Genomic DNA, 21,023 nt, shown 5'->3' on the forward strand with positions numbered 1-21,023 from the left:
TTTATGCCCTCGATGAAACCATGTTGGAATATTGGAGAGTGATGATGCCTTTACTTAAATCATACACATGCCATTGACCTAAGTTACAATATATACAGTACTTGGTAACATTTAGTATAATGAAAACACTTCCCCTAATTCTATTATTCCCAAACTACCATTCTAAAATAAATAATAATAATAATAAATGAGACTTATATAGCGCCAAGTCAGTAGACAAAGCCACTGCTCAAGGCGCTTTACAAAGAAAACAAAGAAAATCAACTCCAATTGTTTTTTTCATTATAAAGACAGCATTTCATACAGTCATCTTAAACAAGGTCTGCATGACAAACTTTGTAGGACACAATTTCCAAAACCTATACTGTAGGGCCTTAAATTTTGGCTTCCTTGCTAAATTAGGGCCTTCACCCTCTCCCCCCTCCCCCCTCACCCTATACATTTTAAAGATTTTAAAGCTGACGAGTGTATAGGCACAATAGAACGGGTGCTAAGGTTGTGAGGAGACAGGTAAGTGAGGAGCAAAGTAAATTTTACCATTACCAAAGAAAGCAGGATAAAAGCATTCAACTTTCAAGTTTTCGATTCAAATATGAATATTAATTAATACCAGGGTAGTCTTATAACCTTCATGAAGAGAACAGACCATCCAAGGCAATTAAATTGCTCTTGATTAGTTTGTATCACAAATGCAATTTAATCATGTTGTTTTGAGACTTTTCTTTTAATTTTTTCAGTTGCTTATGTTGGGCTAGCTAGCTGGTCTTATTGTAGCTAGACTATATATAGTAGCTAGACTTATAAATGTTTCAGTTGCTTATGTGGGACTAGCTAGCTGGTCTTATTGTAGCTAGATTATATATTAGCTAGACTTATAAATGTTTCAGTTGCTTATGTGGGACTAGCTTGCTGGTCTTATTGTAGCTAGACTATATATAGTAGCTAAACTTATGAATGTTTCAGTTGCTTGGGGCTAGCTAGCTATTTATTGTAGCTAGATTATATATTAGCTAGACTTATAAATGTTTCAGTTGCTTATGTGGGACTAGCTACCTGGTCTTATTGTAGCTAGATTATATATAGTAGCTAGACTTATAAATTTTTCAGTTGCTTATGTGGGGCTAGCTAGCTATTTATTGTAGCTAGACTATATATAGTAGCTAGACTTATAAATGTTTCAGTTGCTTATGTGGGACTAGCTAGTTGGTCTTATTGTAGCTAGATTATATATTAGCTAGACTTATAAATGTTTCAGTTGCTTATGTGGGACTAGCTAGCTGGTCTTATTGTAGATGGACTATATATAGTAGCTAGACTTATAAATTTTTCAGTTGCTTGGGGCTAGCTAGCTATTTATTGTAGCTAGACTATATGCAGTAGCTAGACTTATCAATTTTTCAGTTGCTTGGGGCTAGCTAGCTATTTAAGCTTACGCAATTAAATCAACTTTACGTGAGAAATGTGTCTCCTGTTTGGGAGTCTTTTTGCGACACCTGCTCATATTACTGAGAAGTAGACAGCTGATTTCTTGCTCTTTTTGTCCTTTCACCAAAATACTGCCCTGCTATAGCTCTCAAAGGCTCTTCTGTCATTGATTCATTAATATAACAATGGCCTAATTTACATAATTTATATGATGATTTTGTGTTTTTTATTTCTGTAGATGCAACATGGCCTCCACCTGTCAAGCCCTTTATCTTTAAATATCCTTCTCTTTGCAATTAGGAGGTGAAAAACATCCACCATCTTTAAATCTGTCTTGCAAATAGATTTTCAGACCAGAGATTATCAGAAGAGATCATAATGTTAAGGCCTAATACAGGCTGCATGCAGCCCACTTCTTTTACAGAATATATATCTCTCTTCTCTGATAAACTATTTATATCATCTTATTGATTTTCAAATAAGAACAGCTACAGCTGTAGTACACTGACTGCAGTCTCCTTGTGTCAGTGATATGTACCCGAGGTTATTTTATTAATTGACCTGAAAAAATTTAATCAGCTTACAGTTTGGCAATCTCCTAGTTGTATTTTATTTGAAAAAAACATATATACCAGCTAGCCATTGAAGGTTCGAAAGAAGGAAGGCCTTTACTCATATTTATACATATAACACTTGAAGAGAAAAAAACAATATTAAAATGACATGTTGAAAGTAACAATTTGACCTAGCAACCACAAGTTTAACATTTAGCTGCATGCGAGTATTTCATCTGTAACAATATTCACCATTCAAAACTTATGAATATAGCTGAGGTTAACATGAGGAAGCTAGAAGGCAGGGGTTCCCTTACTGGGGTGCATGAACCCCCAGGGGGTGCGTGAGTCCATTCCAGGGGGTTCGTGAGACATTTCTGAAAGTCAAAACCTGAGTACCTTTTGTTGAACTAAAATCTGATATATCATATAATTTAGTAATGTACAAAAGTTGGTCTCATGAAAACAAAGCTGCGGGCACGCCTTGACATCGGCTCCGACATGAGGGTGGCCCTCTCCAAGACAGCTCCGAGGATTAAACGCCTCATGGAGGAAAAACAGGAGCATCCGTCTCATCGTGTGTGATGGGTGATCGATGCGTGATACAATCCGTGAGCTGATCTTAAAGTTTCCAAATAAATATTTGTCCATCTCTTGTTTTTTTTCATTACAATATTACACTATGGACTTGATCTTTTACGGAGCACTGTTATGCATGTTATAGTATAATAATGACTCAGATGGTATATCGAAAAGTTGGCGGTTCGTGGACAACTCTGACATCCACAGTGTGGGGGGATAGAGTTAGGGAGACCCTGCTATAAGGTGTCTGAGGACATAGGGTAGAATACATGTATAATGTACGGATAACTTTTATTTACTTAGTAATTTTGAAACAACCAGTTGTTGAATTTGAAGTCCAAACTAATGGAAATAAAATGAGGCATTGCTTAATTTTCATGGTACCAACGTTCAGTTTCTGCACTGATGCTCATTATATGACAAAAAACAAAGATTTGGGCAGTTCTTTAAATGGACATCAAATACTCACAAGTGCTGATATTTATAATATCTGTTTAGTGGGGTTTTTTTTTCCATATATATTCTGACATGGGTTAATTTTCAACAGTTTTTGGCTAATTAACATATGAAGCATTGTAACATTAGCTGATGGCACCACAGCACGATACATTGAACATGGAGAAGCAGGATACATTACTTCTCGTACAGTGAGCAATGCCACTAGCCCTTTGTGTTTTGTCCAACACCCACCCCCACCCCTCCTTCTATCATAACCCTTCCCTATACCTCTTTACAAACAACTCAGACTCATTTTTCAGAACCTGGCACTTTCATTCACTGTAGTTTATTTAGTTGGATATTTTTATGGATATAAAATATACAGAAATGGAAATAAAATGGGGTTAATGATATGCCTACTACAATATTAAACTTATAATAAATACTGTACACTGTAGCTGCCATATGAACTGATTACACTAGAGAAGCACACACTCTAGTGATGAAGTGTTCTTGGGATATCAATGCTTTAAAGTGCTCAATTATGCATATGACATCACACATCCAAAGGAGTAATAAAGATTGTTTTCATCAGCCCGATAAGATTTCAAACCAAATTAGCCATTCAGGCTTCAAAAGAGTTGACATATAACTCATAAAAAAAGAATTGGCTATATTGAAAAATGTGATTAATTGAGTATGACAGTGAGCAGACTTCCCTTGGGCTATGCCTAAATATGATACAATATCTATTGGTTGGAATATTGGAAAAAAAATAACTGCTAATGAATTGCACATTATGTGTTTCTGTTTCATCAAAACCCTAGGATATTGTAGTAAGAGCTATGTGGCACAAGGGAGAGTTGAGGTAATGTGTACAATATGATATAAAGGCCTATAGCAATATACAGTAGCAACGGATAAAAAACATCTTCAAGAATTTGAAAGTTAAATACAAGGAAAAAACATGGAGGCTTCAACCAGAGGCATTGCAACCCTCCCAGTGTCAATGTAAGGTATTCTACAGGTACATACAGCTACGATGAGTAAGTTTGCACATTAATAATGCAACTAATTACATTCTAAGGTACTGTCAATAATGTACCATGCATATATATTCACATTTCAACTATGTAAGGGTGATATCCTATGTAAGATGAGTGTTTTTAAGATTTTACCATTTTGACGTCTGATTCTGCAAATGACCTTTGACCTCCACAAAAACAAAACAACAATCTGGTTCTATCCAAACAAACAGGAAATAAGTAGTTTAAGGCATTAAAAATAACGTTCAGGTATACATGCAACTGTCATTATCCTACTGTGTGTCAAGTCGATGAACAATTAACATGTCAGCCACAACTGATGATTAATCAATCAGATTAAATCAATGTGTTCATCTTTTCTTTTCTTTTCTTTTTTTCCTTCCTAAGTGTGAAATTTGCATTAATTAATGATTCATGGCTAATTTATATCAAAATTCACACATTTATAAAAGTGAACAGCAAACAAAGAGAAAGCAAACTAGATAGTTTAGACCTTGTTTTGAAGTTATAAAGTCTACATATGATGTCAGAAATGTCTTAAAATCAAATTACATGAAATCATATTTACTCTTCCTTTAGTCAGTAAAATTTTCAAATGACAAAATTCTGGTCAAAGAGTATCATGGACTATACACAACTTGACTTTATCATGTCATTCAGCTTGCAGTATATACTGTACTGTAGCTGATGTAGTGCGAATGCATTCAGAGACATTGCACCATTACGTGGATGATATAAAACAGAGTTTCCAAACGGATAAAATTAGACCTTCGTGTGAGCTTTTTTTTGCAATTGTCAATGAAGTGTGAGATGCAATGGTAAATACAATTAAGGAAATCCACAAGGTAACGTCTCTTTATAAACTTACACTGCAACGAGAGCAACTCAATGTTTGAACGATCAGAAGCTAGACAGCAGAGAGCCATTGATGCACTTTGAATGACTATTTGATTTTATTGAGAACAAATAGAAGCAGTAGCAATCTACTTACTTTAAAACACTGTTCTTACATTCAGTTTAAAGAGTTTACAAGTGAATCACTAGTAGTGTATGTGCTATGACATACAAAGTTATTTGTAGTTACTTAAAGTAAAATGTAATGCAATGGCTACATCTCATTGTGAGATAAAATCTACTTACATTAAAACACTGTTCTTACATTCAGTTAATAGTGTTTACAAGGGAATCACTAGTAGTGAATATGCTATGATATACATAAATGTTTTTAGTTACTTAAAGTAAAATGTAAAATGATGGCTACATCTCATTGTGAGATAAAATCTACTTACTTTAAACACTGTTCTTACATTCAGTTAATAGAGTTTACAAGTGAATCACTGGTCGAGCAAATGTTGTAACTAATGCTAAAGTAAAATGTTATAAGATTGATACACTTTTAGGATATACATGCATCAAGCAACAGAATATTATGAAACGATCATTATAATCATAGTTATAATAATTTTACACTGTCCTAATGCAAGGTTCAACTGACTAAGAGGAAACGTCAGACCAGCTTGAACTCCTAACAAGGTTTAATTCAGCAATTTTCATGAGATTTATAGTTCATTTCTGGATTAGACAGAGACTGGGTTCACCCATGCAACTCTTCTTCCCCAATCCTAATTGGATATACTGTAGGCTATATAACTCCTGATTGTGCACAAACCTAATAACTGACAGTTTTTATGTTGATGTTAAATTTGACCGAGGGTCATGGTCCATGTACTGCAATGTTCTCTGAGCAAAACAGCAGAACATTAACAGCTGCTGCAGAACCTCAAGTGACACATGAGTATAATAACAAGTGATGTCAAAGAATGTAACAGTGTACAGTAGAATCCTGTCAGGCCTCTATTAATTCACGCTATTTACAGGCTAAAACTGCCAGTGGATGTTTTTTTCCATTTGCCAATAGATTGCACAAAAGGGCATTTCCATTCTTCTTGCCAGCTCAAACTTTAATGCTGCTTTTTGTTTTAATTCAAGGCAAATACAAAGTGGGGTTTAATTCTAGCCAGAAGTTATTTTATGCACCAGTTAGCATTTTGTAGCGATTGGCTGTAAAATTGTGAAATTCTAGGCCGTACTCTATGTTAAACAGCTAATGCAGACTGTAATGGAGTGAGGTGCTCATGAGGTATAGTTACATCAAACAGATGAAAGCACTGCGGTACATCACCCTCAGACAGGCTTACTAATACCATCCAATGATGATGATGATACCCTTCCTTATACTGTAAGCTCACAAGATTTCTTAAATGATTATAGAAATTGACACTCTTTTAATTTTGGTGCCATATTCAAACATAGAGCCTTGCTGGCATTTATATTTCATTTGCAAGTTGTGTACTATTTGAAAGTGTGCTGTTGTGCCTTTTGTACACTATGTGAAAGAATATAGGTTCAATACGTAAATCAAAGTCTAATGATTGTGAGGTATACTGACGGCAACCAGTTATACCGTACTTGCTAAGTACATTCAGTCAAACACCATATCAACTATAGCTGCAGCTCTTCAATAATTTCTTCATCAGGGGAAAGGTTAATGAGCAAGTATTTAATGAGTGTGATCATAGAGTCTTGTCGCATACAGGTAGCAGCATTATAATCACATTTGAAAACGAAACCTGGAAATATCAAGTGTCAGTGTAATAGTGTATGATATAATATTACACTAATCAAGTCTATGAACTACAGTATATAATTATGGGACTTTAAGTTTTGTCATGCAGCATTCACTAATTTATCAAAATCAACTCAAAAAGCATCAATTTAAATTGATTGGACCCTGACTTAATACAACTCAGTAGTATCAGTAATAACCCCTTTGAAGATGGAGCACTTTTTCAGTTAATAAGGTACATCACTTGAAATTTCTACTCTATTTCACCTTACCTTTAAGGGCAGATTGACAAATCAATACGTCTATTAAATATCACAGCCAAACTGACTACACACAGGAAACCTTCCTGAAGGCACCAACTAGTATAATGTGATCCTCAGGTTTCAAATTTTGATGTATACCTCCATACTGCCTCATTCAAAATTGAGTTTTATAAATATCAAAGATGAAGTTTGGCCTTTGAAAGATACTAAGATTGCCTCGAATTTCCAGCCAAAGCATTTATTGACCGTACAGTGTAAAGGTCAGCAGTATCGTCCCCCACATGATTTCTAGCATGTCCGATTATGGTCACTCATTCTCAAATTTCTAACAAGAATTTCACTGCCCTCTGTCATAGAAGTTATCCACTCTGAGACATTTTAATTGTCTATTTTAGTGATCTTTAATGGCTGGGAACAATTTGGATGATCCGAACCACCAAGAAAGCACTTTTTGAAGACAATTCTAGCAATTTTTAGTGAGCTAAAAATTTAGGGCCAACACTGTACCACAGTAATAATAATCATATCACTACTGCTACAAAGTATAGAATGTCAACATGAATACCACCATCATAATAATAACTGCTAAGTCACTGCTGCAAATAAGAAACATGAATAATCCTAGTTGGATTATACAGGTCAATATTTTGCAGGCAACATTTTGCATTGATTAACTCACTCAGGTATGAATTTGTCAATGAACAGGAATACTTTGTTTACAACATATATATGGCGGGACCCTAGTGTTGGCTTAAATCCAGTCAATACATAGTAGTTTATCAACAGCATTTCTATTTTAATACAACAATTGTCTTCTCATGATAGTATGCAATACTGGTTTATATGGATGTAATGAATAAATATATTGATTGGAATTATATTTAACACAATATGTTTGATTAAATAACATATGGAGCACCAGAAGTGTAGGTATTTTGAAAAAAAATAATAAAGTAGCTGATCTTTGTCATTATTTATAACCCGGCCCTCATATTACACCCTAAATTTAGTCAACATATTGCCAATTGTCTAAAATGCTGGTGAAAAATTAAGTGATTGAGAAAAAATTTGGAAAGAAAAAGATTTCCAGTGCAGTACACACCAAAGATTACTCTACAGTACACAACTGGTCGATATTTACAACTTAAACTTGCTGTTCCTACAACGATAACCTTTCCATTTGTGTACTGTATGTGTGAGTCTGTCCCTACTCTCTTTATTATTCTTAAGTCAAAGAATTACCTTTGATCTTATCAAAGTAATTAAATTCCCACTGGTGGCTACAAAATGTTATTCAGCTCATGGTTTCTGGCAATTCTACCCTCAAAAAGAGAGGCTCTCTTCTCAAAACATGTCTACATTTCATCCAAGGGAAGAAAACCTTAAAAAAAAAATCAACAAAATCAAAGTTAAGACAGCTTACTCCCCACTGGGAGATCAGATCATCAATCTTTATTCTGTGTTTTTGTAAGTAAAAAACAAAACCTATGAGCACTTTCAAACATGACAATGATTTAGGCATATATTTGTTTATTAATGTTAACAAAGAGGCCATATCCAATATCCATTAGCTATAACAAAGTAGAAAGCAGTCAAATTCATTACCTTTTATGAACAGTCTTGACTTATAGAAGTTTTGCATCATGGCATAATAATTTTGAGGCTACAATTCTGGTAACAAAACCAAACAATTTTCTGGAATGTAACAAATAACAGACACTAACTAGCACTGTTTGATAAGTCAAATTATGTACAATAAAGTAGTCAAATTTAATTAGAGCGATTTATACACGTATTCAATGTTGAATGTTCCCGATTTTAATTATTATTAAATGAGAGATTGTACCTCGTACCTGTCAAAGTTTGTAGGATTAATTCTTCAACTCCTATTGTAGCTGCTGAGCCAACTCTTTTCGATAAATCTTACAAATCTAAACAGAAGCTGAAGGATTTGCAATAACAATTGTAAGTTCCGGCCAGGGTGGAAGATAAGTTTAGATTACTGTAGTGCTGTATACGATGGACGTATGTACACAGTAAAGACTTGAAGATCAGGAGAACAAATTTAGTGTCTTTCAGGCATATTCACAGAACAATAAATAAATACAACTGCAGAATGATAAAACTCATGAAATGACCACTTCAGGATTTATTATCTTGAAGCTAGTACACAATAGAAACTGAGATTAACTTTTAGCTGAGGGGGAACTTTACCATGGAGTGTTAATTAGCTCAGTGGTTAACTCCGGTGCCTTTCAATCATAAGGTCCCGAGTTCTAGTCACTCCAAGATTAATGTATGTCGTCCAGTAACAGAGTTGTTGACAATTGACAATTCATAATCATGGACGTTAAATATGAATCTAAGAGACTGCCTTCGGTCAGCTTGCGGCTTACGTACATACATACAATGCATACTTTACACAAAATGATGAACAGTTCAATGCTATCAGCACATTTCTGCTCACACAATCCAAGATGTTGTAAATATAACTGAATTTTTCATTGAAGAAGTATATCATTCCAGGAGTCCTCAAAGGAAGGTGTAAATAAAGCTAGGGGGTGACAGTTGCAGATAAAAATCAAATGGTTATTATTCATAGACAGATAATCATAATGACAACACTTGAGACTAATTTTACTCTGTGGCATATGAGGTTGTCGACTGGGCCTCTTAAACAACTGAGCAACCTTTCATTTGGTTCATTTTTATTCCAGTAGTTTTATACAATTCACAAATAATACTGTATTCCTAAGGTTTATCCATATAATAATTCCTTGCAGTCAACCATTCATCTTAATTTTTGTGGTCTGTTATGGATATGCTGTCCCATTTTGATCATTTAGAGCCAAATGCAGGTCTACGTAATTTCAATGTTGCCAAGGAAACAGCTTCATCCCTTCAAGGATTATTATTAGCTCGTAATCCATTCATTTATGCCGACAGTTAACAAAAATGGAGATATCAATTTGAAATTAACTTCTTTTTTGATTATGAATGTGATTACTTAAGTTGAAATTAATCTCTGTTGTAGGCTAACTTTTGTGAAGAGAATGGGATAATTGAGGGGAGGGAGGAGGAAGGGGTCGCTAGGAAGGGCAAGGAGAGAAGGGAAGGAAAGCAATTTTCAGAGCATCATATCCTAGAGTTTATAGAGGTACAGCTGGAGAGACAAATACTTTAAAAGACCACTACAGTTGTTATTAACACAACTAATCATGATACATTAATTTACCATACATCACATTATAAGCACTGCTATGAGACTCAGTGAATGCAACATATATGTACAAGAATAGCAAAAATGTTAACTATAGTTGTAAAGATCTCATTGATATTTCATTTAAGATATAAACATATTCTGACAAATCCTGTCAGTGTATAGTGATCAGCTGAATGATTTAAATGGGAACTCAGATGGATGGATGGATAGATAGATAATTGGTAAAGTACGGTAGTAACTGGCAGAAGTCAAAAACAAATATATGAGTAGATATCACAGACAGTGACTAAAACAAAGAAGTGAAATAATCAACAGAAAATTACAGAGACATGAACAGAATGTGCAGGAATGAACACTAAGTACTAGTGAATTTCATCCCTGGTAAACCAGACTCCCACGCTTCACTGCACACATGCCAGCCTGTACATATGTGGCATAGTTTTCAAAAGACATGTGATCCACACACACAAAAGTGTGATACATACACCAAGCAGTTACTATTTAAATTGATTAAATCTTATAATGTAGACTATATAGGTGATGCAACAAAAAGTTAAAACTGTTTTTAAATTTCTGCGCCTATATACACACACAGTGTAGTCCAAGCTGCTATAGTTTAATATAAAAGTATACTGCTTTCAGTTGTATTTACTTCATTAAATTTAAAGATGAGAGACTCTAGAACACCCAAGGGGGCCTCAGTATGTCCAACAATGTAATGTATAACAATGTATTAAATCACCAAATGTCTGTGGAATCTGAGGGGCCAACTGAAAAAGGTTCTGCATATTATATTATATGTTGAGCAGCTAATTGACTAGCATGATCTCACTGCACACTGTTGATAGTAATCTAAGACAGTGTGCAGTAGTATACATTTACTATAGATGCAACTTAGTTGGCTTTTATAATAAACTGCAGTTAATAAACCATCCAATGTATTAGCTTACATAGCTTCACATAATTGTCTGTTGCACAGAGTTTGTGACATGTTAATAATCCTATTGAAATAATCAAATAAATCAGGCATATATGTATACTGTGGGTATATGCGTGGATTCATGCATATATACAATGTATGCTGAGTATATGTAGTCAGACAGTATCTATGAAACTGCATGTCATACTGCTTCATGCACAGCGCACACTGCATGGTCATCATCATCATCTTCTATTTAATACAGCTAAGTACTGTCTCTTGTATGGTGTAAAATCATCTTCTATTAATACAGCTAAGTACTTCATGTCTCTTGTATGGTGTAAAATCATCTTCTACTAAGTACTGCTAAGTACTGTCTCTTGTATGGTGTAAAATCATCTTCTACTAAGTACAGCTAAGTACTGTCTCTTGTATGGTGTAAAATCATCTTCTACTAAGTACAGCTAAGTACTCTCTTGTATGGTGTAAAATCATCTTCTATTAATACAGCTAAGTACTGTCTCTAGTATGGTGTAAAATCTAAGCTTTTAACTGACTGAATGAACATGCAGCCTTGTCATGAAATATCTGACTCACACCATACAACAGAACAAATATTCCTTCAGGTAACAAACTTCAAAATGCAATATGTCATTTCATTAAATTAAGGAAATCAAATTACACAAAGACCTTTAAACACTAGAATGTGTGGCTTGTGAATCGTAAACTAGCTGCCACGGTGTGCCGTAGCAAATTGTATATGGTATGGCATAGATGAGTATCGCGGGGTCTCAAACAAGACAGCCAGTTTATTTTTTGCCGAACGAGATCTTAAAAAAATTGCATTCGCAATAGAGGAGCAAATGTGCAGTATCAGCAACATTTGCTAACTTCTACAGGCAGACAAAAATTGATAAAACATCGATATCTGGATTCTGTTGATTAAACTATAATACTAGCAGAATGCAGTCTGCATACACAACCATTAATTTAGCTCATACACACCGCAGGGATTAATCACCGCAAAAAAAGTCCCGTCATCCTAGCTTTCTTGAAGTGTTAAAATTAAACCCAGCCTGTCTCAGATGAGTTGAAGCGACAGTTGATCACCTAGTAATTCATGAATCTTAAAGTTCCAACTGTTACCAATATTTCATTTCAAACAGTTTTCCAAAAGAGCTTCCCATATTTTTACCACAACATCAGCTTTGCATACAAGAACGACAAATTAATTAGAAAACCCCAAAAAATGCCTTTAGCTGGGAAGACACTAAAAGTTAATAAAAATTTTAATTTCAAATGTGACCATTTTGGTTCATCTAGCATATTATCCAGTCATTCTCAGTGATATAAACTATGCATATGTAGGTGTTATTTGAACAGACCTACTTAAAAGGATTGTCTGGTGGCCCAAAGAAGTTACCTTAAAAAATAGTAAATAATTTTCCAAACATGTTGTCAAAGTATGAGAACGCTAATGTTGCGTTTGACAGAGAAACGATTTTTTAATCGTTATGGATAGACATTTCAAATATGATTTGAACAGTACAATACGTGACGTCAGCTCTGCCATAGCAGATTGCGTCATAACCCACCCTCCGCACAGTACCTATACGGTAATCACAACAAAAACAGCGTGTGTATACAGATAAATTTCTTCCTTAATTTCCGGTGAAATTTCTTAAAAATTAGATATGTTTTCAAAAACTCCTTAAGCCACCATGTACTTGAGCGGTGGTTCCGTGGTCTTTGTGTAACACAAGGTAAATTTTAACAGCAGACTCTGAGTTGTTCAGGCTATACATCGCGCTATCCAGCTCCAACGCGAAAAATGTTCGCATGTAGGCTGTACTCAAACGTTGACAATCGGACAGTTCTGCGAAGCCTAAGCTTTTCAGCGCTATATTCTGCTCTGACAACGATTCGATCAATTTCTTCAATAATTTCCGGTGAAATTTCTTATACATTAGATATGATTTAAAAATCTCCTTAAGCCGCAATACATTTGGTAGATCGGTGGTTTAGTGGTCTTTGTGTAACACAAGATAAGTTTTAACAGCAGGCTCTTCGTTGTTTATACATCGCGGTATCCAGCTCCAGCGCGAAGAATGTTCGCGTGTATAGGCTACCCTAACGTTTACAATCGGACAGTTCTGCGATGACATCGATCCCGCCAAGTTTCATCTTTCGGTTTAACGAATACTTTATAAGTTTCCTTTTACTGTTAATTTGATCCGTGAATTTTATTTCAGCGAGTTCGAAGAACAGTTAATGAACTGTGGTTTGAGTGTGAGTGTACTATGTGTAACGCTATACAAGTACACCAACTGAGCATCGTAGTATATACGTTCGCGAGTATGTACGTTATATATATGAGGCAATTCAATGTGCTTACACGTGAGTTAATTTGCTGCGGAATTGGGAGTGCTAACTTCAAGTCGCCTGTTTTGCCTATCTGCAAGCACTACGTCAAACACCATATTGAAGCGTCCGAACAAACGGTACTTTTGGTGAGAAACTGGTGAATTTGAAAACCAGATTTCTACAAGAAGAAAATGTCGAATGGGGACAATTTTTACATGGTTAGAAAGAGAAAAATAATAACTACAAGGACAATGTATCAAAATCTTCCACCAGACAATTCCTTTAAATAGCTTAAAATCTCTGTATATATATATGCATCTTGCCTCTGTAAATAATTGATACAGCAATGGTTAGTGATGATAAATATCTCATGTGTATAGAAGCACTTGAAGTACACACTTAGAAACACTGTGACAAACAGACAAACGGACAAATGCATGGAAGGTCAAAACAGGGAAATCAGCCAGATATTATGTGCATAATTGAGAAATATTCGAGACTTTATGACCTTGCTTAGAAATTATCTTTATGGAAAAGAAAAACAAATTAGTTTCATTAGGTTTTATTAGCCATGCTATCATATCCTTGTTAAATCATATTTTGCCCTGGGTCCCAAGTGTGCCTTTATAGCGAGGTCTTTCAAAATCTTAGCCAATGAATGACATTGGCTAAAAACACAGGAACTCAGTTCACTGTCTGAATAGATGCAGGGGTTTTAATACAATAGAAAAACCGTAATGAAATTTTGCTCATGGCCATATCAATACAGGATACATTTTGAGTTCTAACAAGCAAGATACTTAGGAAATATTTCTTGGCACTTTCTTTGTCTTTATATAACTAAAACAAGCTAACATAGATAATATCAAACTTTAAACACCAGGGTCATTTCTTCTCTTATGAACCATTCATCGTCGTAAAAAATGTATATAATTGTATTTGTTTTTTTGAAATACAATGTTTTGAAAAATCTTTTCTTTTACAGTTGTTTTCCGCTAAGTCATTTAATGGAAGTATATAAAGCCATTGTCTGTAATAGTACCAGCTGATGCATGCTAAAACTAAATACAAACTTGGACAAATCACAACTGACTATTCTCTCCAGAAAAACAAAACAGTTAGCAAATAAGGAAAGAAAATTAGACAGAAATTTGATTTATGTAGCTCATGTGTTTGGGACAGTTATTTATCTTAATCTTCCCGATATGATATCAATTAATTAATTTTTGATCCCAAAAGTGGCAGCTATACATTAGACATATGGGAGGGACTACAGTTAAGCAACTCTAAGGGTAGATAAGGAAGCTTAAACTGTACATGATAATTGGATCTCAATTCACATTGGATCCTTCACAACTGGACTGCTTTTCTAAGTTTACCTTTATGATAGTACATTTACACTGTACCAGGCTATAGCTACCATTGACATTAATGTGCCAGATATAAGAGAAAGGAGGAAAAATATTATGATAAATCCAGACAAATCAAGGAAGTACAAAACTAAATGTATTGCCCTCAGCTCTTACCATTCTACAGGTTATTCTAATACGCTCCATCATAAATATTTATACATTGTCAAATATTAACAGTAGACTCATGAATACATGTCTCAAAAGAGCAAATTACATTCCGAAGATAGCAACAAAGGAGAGCCTTAAATGTTGATTAGAGATGACCAGTCTAGCATTTTCTAGCATACTTTAATAGGGACAAAATAGTATGATCCATGGTTCTCAGCAAGGTAACCTGACACTGCAAAAGTTGAGAGGAGAAAGTGAGGGTACAAAGTTCATTTCACAGTAAGTGGCGAAGAAGAAGTGAACCAACAGATATTTTCTTCCTCGAGAAGAATCTTTTTTGCAAAATTCTTTGCATTTTACCCAAGGGTGAAAGACTGTCTAAACAAGATACTATGTGGGGACTCTAATGTTGTCTCACTTGTGTATCCAGAACACAGACCGTATACAGCCTATACTTCTTCCATATATATATTTACTCCAGATGTATTATTACTTGTAGTCCTAAGAGGCAGCTCTGGCTAATTCAGTCTTCCTCCCTGTCCCTGCTAATCATCACATCCATAAATCACCCGGCATTAAATTACACTTATAATATTATGCAGCCATTTACATCTGCATTATGGAATAATTAGATATGTTCTGTCTGTTATGATGACTGGGTAATGTAACTATCTATGTTATCATGCTATAGTACATTTCTAAATCAATTTGATGAATTTCAATTACAGAAACCATGAATGCAACAACGCGCTGTGCATTGTATCTTTGAAACAAATATAAATTTCACAAACTTGCAAGATGTGATGTTGTCCTTTATAGATCTACAATGGAATGTAAACAGTATGACCAAAGACTGACACCAGTGGGAAGCCAAAGTCACATGGGAAAGTAAACCACACAAAGAAATATGTTATAAAAGAAATTTACCCAGAGATCTGTTTGCTCCTGTCTGTCCATTTATAATAGGTTTCGCTACTTTAGGCCTGCGAGGTTTACGATGAACACATCCAAACGGCCACATCCTTCCTCACTGTTATCTGTAACTTAACGTACGTAATGACAACCACTGAACAGTTCCTGCACAAAGTGAGTTACAACACTTAACATACGATGTATTCCTTGGACAGATCGACTCAAAAACACAAATCCAACATCCACGCACGACAAAGGTTTACTAAATGTCAAATTGGATCAGGTTCGGATTCTGACAGAAAAAAATAGCTGAAATACTGCGGCAGCGTTCAACATTCCTTGCTATTAACTGTACAAGACATAACACTAATTTCTGTTATTACCGCTAATTGCTGGCATCACCTGCAGCACGGAGGGAATTTTCACACATGTACATGCATCGATAGTAACATTCACAATCTGAGAGTGTATTCTGTAAGAGACGTTTGTAAACACACGTACGACATTGAATACAACACTTGTATGATCAAATGTTGCCCAGAGTGTACACTTGTCACATAAATAATGATCTTTGTTTGACAGGTTTCCAAAATCAGGAGTCGATAAAACTAGCGTTAACTTACAAACTCCCCGCTCTTGAGTGAGCTCTTGTTCAGACAATTGAAGACAGTCGAACGAGAACGTTCCCTGGGGATAAAGTCGCAATAGAAATAGCAAAGCTCGTTTATTATTCTGCCTCTCCTAATCCCACATGGGACAAATTTTCGGCAACTTTAATATCGCGAGCACGATTCCAAACCATAAAATGAGAGCGCTGTGCATGCATGTACTATTTAGATGTTTTCTGAATCCGATGGAACACAAAATCAATTAAGTAACCTACTCTGATCTATATATTGCTAGGGGGCGATAACCTTACTGGGGCAAGTAGCCAACGGGAAGCCTTGAGAAAACAGCGAACAACATATAAGATTTTATTGAAAAATTCAGACTGATTCTCGTTTTCTTTCCCGTCCTTGTGAAAATCTCTGCTCGCGTAAAGATAAACAATCAGAGTCGCCGTGTGCTCAAAACTGTCGTAATAAAGTTTTCATTAAACCTTACTTTAAACCTTACGAGTGCTGATTAATACCACTTCAGAATCGCAACGATATGTGAGTAGAGGTTTTCCAACACGACAAACAAATTATGATATTTCAATTACGCTCAAACTGAAAGTTACAACTAAATAACAACTTCCAACCCACACGAGCAGAAAGCCAATTTGTCTGATAGCTAGGGTTGACGGGCAGCGGAGTAACCACCACTCGTTCAATTGTAGCTTATTCCACTCTATTTAATTGAGCTAACCACAGTTTCTCCGATATCTGAGGCTACCGTTTGCCTTGGAATAATTCGATGGCAATCGCCAATATTTTATCCAAATAAGCACACTTAGAATCCTGATCTCACAATCGTACTATCTTGCACTGATAGCATTTTATAAACGGCTGTCAGGACGTAATGACATCTGGTCTCGGTGGCAACGACGACGAAGAAGAAGAAGTATAGCATTACAACGTTGCCTTCGATCTTACAAAACAATATCCTCAGCAGTCAAATAAGGAAGTTCCCCCTCTAAAAAATTTATAAAGGTTTCCAATAGATAGAATGAATGACTCACAAGGGATGCCCAATTAGGTTCTGATTTGATTGTTGAAAGAATGGATGTTTGTAATTGCTTTGCTGAATGTTTGCAGGAAGAGTCTGGTCAGATTAGTGAGATCTAGATATAATGTATATATGTCAATTTGAAATAAGATCAGAGATCTGATAAGAAATAAGAAAGAAAAAACAAAACAGTGCCCTATAAACAATTTATAGGGAAACTGAATACTGGGAAAAACTTCAAGTAAACAATAAACAAGACAGTCTCACTCTCACAGTTACAAATGTTTACATCCTTGGGTAGAAGTCATTATAAGACTCTCCTTTTGAGAGATAAGGTAGTTTTAAATAACAATACTAATTGTTATGAGAAGGTACTAGCTACAATGGTAGGGTCTACTTAATAGCAGCATTTTGTGATAATTTTGAGAAAACTCTGACATTACATTGATACTTGACTGGAGATGGGTAAGGGAGGTGTGAATTTAGAATACTGTTCCGCACGAAAAACGCACAGGGAAAAACCGGACGAAAAACGCAAGATGTAGACACTTTGGGTGGTAGAATGAGAAGGAAGGGCATTGAAAGGGAGAGCCAGTCATAGAGGGCGCGCAGTGTTAAAAAGGTTACCAGTTCATTCTAGACACGGTAGAACGAGGTGCTAAGGTTGTGGGGAGACAGGTAAGCGAGGTGCGAAGTAAATACTGTTGTCCTGTCATCAGGGTGTTTTCTGTGACCTGAGGTCAAAATAGCAGTGAATGATGAGGAACAAGTACTGCTTGTGCACACATTATCAAAGCTATTTTTCATAATTGTGCTAGGAAATATTGGAAAATCAGTGAGATTTTCTTCTAACTGTATATTAAAGCCTACGCTTTCGGTACACCTGAGACAAAGTGTGAACACCCTGTGACAGGTAGGCTTCGTATTGCAGTGATATTGGTCCCTGTGGCCAATTTTTGTATCTCAATTGTTGGCTCGTACATACGTTTATGAATGGACAGTTAAATGTGGGTTGATCTAAGTTTTAGACCAATGAAAACCCATAGACACACTTTTTCCATAAAGAATGAAGGGAAAGTGACAAATCCTCCAGGCTGCAACTTAATGGACCGTTGGGGTGTACAGGAGTGCAATTCACTACCTGACACTACTCAGAGCACAACGTTTCACTCCAGCCACACGATGCAATAAAAATGATACTCTCTTTCATGTACAGCTCTTTAACAACACAAAACAGACCCTGCATGTGTTTACAAAGAATGTTTTGAACTTTTTTGGCAAGGTTAAATAGTCATAGTCATAGAAGAAATATATCCTTTCAACCTTTGAACATATACTAGCATAAAATTTTGAACATAAAATATTTAGTTTATAAATAAACTGGGGAGCAGCTAACCTTTGACCCTTTGACCCTCATTATACACAAAATATTCAAGAAATGTTTTGCCATAAAAAATTTTAAAAAAGACAGAAAGAAAGAAAGAAAAAATGAACTGACTGAATCAGTAAGACTGTTTGGAGATTAAAACTAGATACACATTTCAAAATTTTGAAAATAAGCGCTGGCTCCATCCAGAACAGTTATTTGAATCAATAATTTTACCCTCAGGTTGAACTTCTTACAACACCTACACATCCACATGAGGCTATATACTCCCTGTTGATTCTGATGGACAATACATTATACAGCGAACTTAAAATGTCATCACGCAGTATTGCCTCCAAGTTCTAACATGCTAAACTTGCCATTTAGAGATTCCAGCAGTATATATACATTCCTGGCAACTTAAATCTCCAGTCAAAATTGTTCTCACTCAGACATGTGATATCAAAAAATTTCACAATTACATGTCTCAGTATGGGTAAATTCCTTGCAAATGGATTAGTAAAGTGCTTTATTGGGAGGGAGAGGGATTTCAGTATCTGTCACACCATTCTTTTAGTATTTCTTAGTCTGTTTTGAGGACATTATAATTATGACCATTGTTAAGATGAATGTGTAATATATATATCTCAGCATATATTGAAAATGATATTTTGCAAAAGATAATTATAACTGTGGTCCTGTGAGGAACCTTTTCAAAACTGGATGATATGGAGAGTCTTAAACAGCTATTAAAATAGATGAAACTTTGTCTAAAATATATAAATTTTATAAAACAATAACTGTGGTCCTGTGAGGAACCTTTTCAAAACTTGATGATATGGAGAGTCTTAAACAGCTATTAAAATAGATGAAACTTTGTCTAAAATATATAAATTTTATAAAACAATACTTTTGCTCCATTCTGAGTCTATCATTACACATATAGTACACATATGTATGTTGTACATACATGTGCATCACTAAGTAGTATATAACTATCATTGACAAACTAAGATATGCACCGTAACAGTCCAGAAGAAATATAACCTGTTGATTTCAACTTTATTCTTCGCAAACAATTTTTACAGACCATAATTCACATATCTCTTAAACAGAATGACACGTCTCTCTTGCAGAGTATACGCACCCGATGCAGTTCAGTTTACATTGGACCCATAAAGCTAAGGTAAACATTAGCATGACAGTCATAAATTATCAAAAGATGAACTTTCAACGGTGATCCATATTCCAAGTGTGGAGAAATTATTATCACAAGGCATACAGTGCAGAAATGGAATGAAGGTGTATAACTGACAACTATTTGGCATAAAGTAAGTGTGACCCATCTTACAGTCGATTTTATTATAAACTATGCAAACCAAAGGCCCCTCCTAACACCCTCCCAAACCCTCAATAAAAAATTGTACAATAGCTACAATATTCCCCAAAACTTACAAATTAGTTTGTAACAACACATATTTAACATACATATTCCTTGACAACTTTTGAGTACTGTATATGTTGCATTACAATCAGGGAATTAAGTGTTGTTTGAAAATGTTTTTGTACACTATCAACAAGGTATAACTAGATTTTCAAGTTTCACTGAATACTGTCAGCACGCAATGATTCTCTCCATCAATTTAGGGTATGTGAATGCAGCCTATTGTCTTAGTCCGCAGTTTCCAGAAATATTACTGAGCCCACTGAGAAGGTAACAAAGATTGTTTGACTGGTCAAACTAAGGCATCCCTCTAAATAACTTAATTTTTCACCTAATGAATGTTTTAATAATGATCACATTCCACGGCGAACATTTTGTCACCCAGACACTCCTGCTGTATATAAAACTGCAATCAAAATGGAAATCAGAAATGTTCAAAATTATCAGACTTTTTCATCGTTCTGTGAAGTGAACCTCGACAAGCCATGCAATAATGAACACAGCTGCAATGCTTTGAGATAATTTGGTATCAAAGAGCATTGGAAATATACAAAAAGCATTTCTTCAAAATTTAGCTGCTGCCTAAGTTATATTTAGTACCCTGAATTATTTATAAAGTCCCACTTTAAGATTCAGGGATTCTTCAATTTCACAGTTCTCTTGTGTTGCTGAAGTGAGAAATGGATTTGAC

At 35.2% G+C, this 21,023-nt stretch overlaps 1 protein-coding gene across 8 annotated transcripts in view; it reads right to left on the reverse strand.

The window, feature by feature from the left end:
* Window positions 1-21,023, reverse strand: part of LOC139967322 (actin-binding LIM protein 2-like) — a 158,177-nt gene that overhangs the window by 105,563 nt on the left and 31,591 nt on the right. For 2 of the 8 annotated variants that reach the window (XM_071970995.1, XM_071970989.1), the window contains exon 1: window positions 15,888-17,342. The exons of 2 other annotated variants lie outside the window; for them this stretch is intronic. In XM_071970995.1, coding sequence (XP_071827096.1) covers window positions 15,888-15,981 — 94 coding nt within the window. In that variant the 5' untranslated portion in view covers window positions 15,982-17,342. Of the gene's footprint in view, window positions 1-15,887; window positions 17,345-21,023 lie in introns of those variants that run through there. 4 more of the 8 variants (XM_071970997.1, XM_071970991.1, XM_071970990.1 and 1 more) reach the window with 3 other exon arrangements.

The sequence above is a fragment of the Apostichopus japonicus genome, chromosome 5, assembly GCF_037975245.1.
Source record: "Apostichopus japonicus isolate 1M-3 chromosome 5, ASM3797524v1, whole genome shotgun sequence".
Lineage (NCBI taxonomy): Eukaryota > Metazoa > Echinodermata > Holothuroidea > Aspidochirotida > Stichopodidae > Apostichopus > Apostichopus japonicus.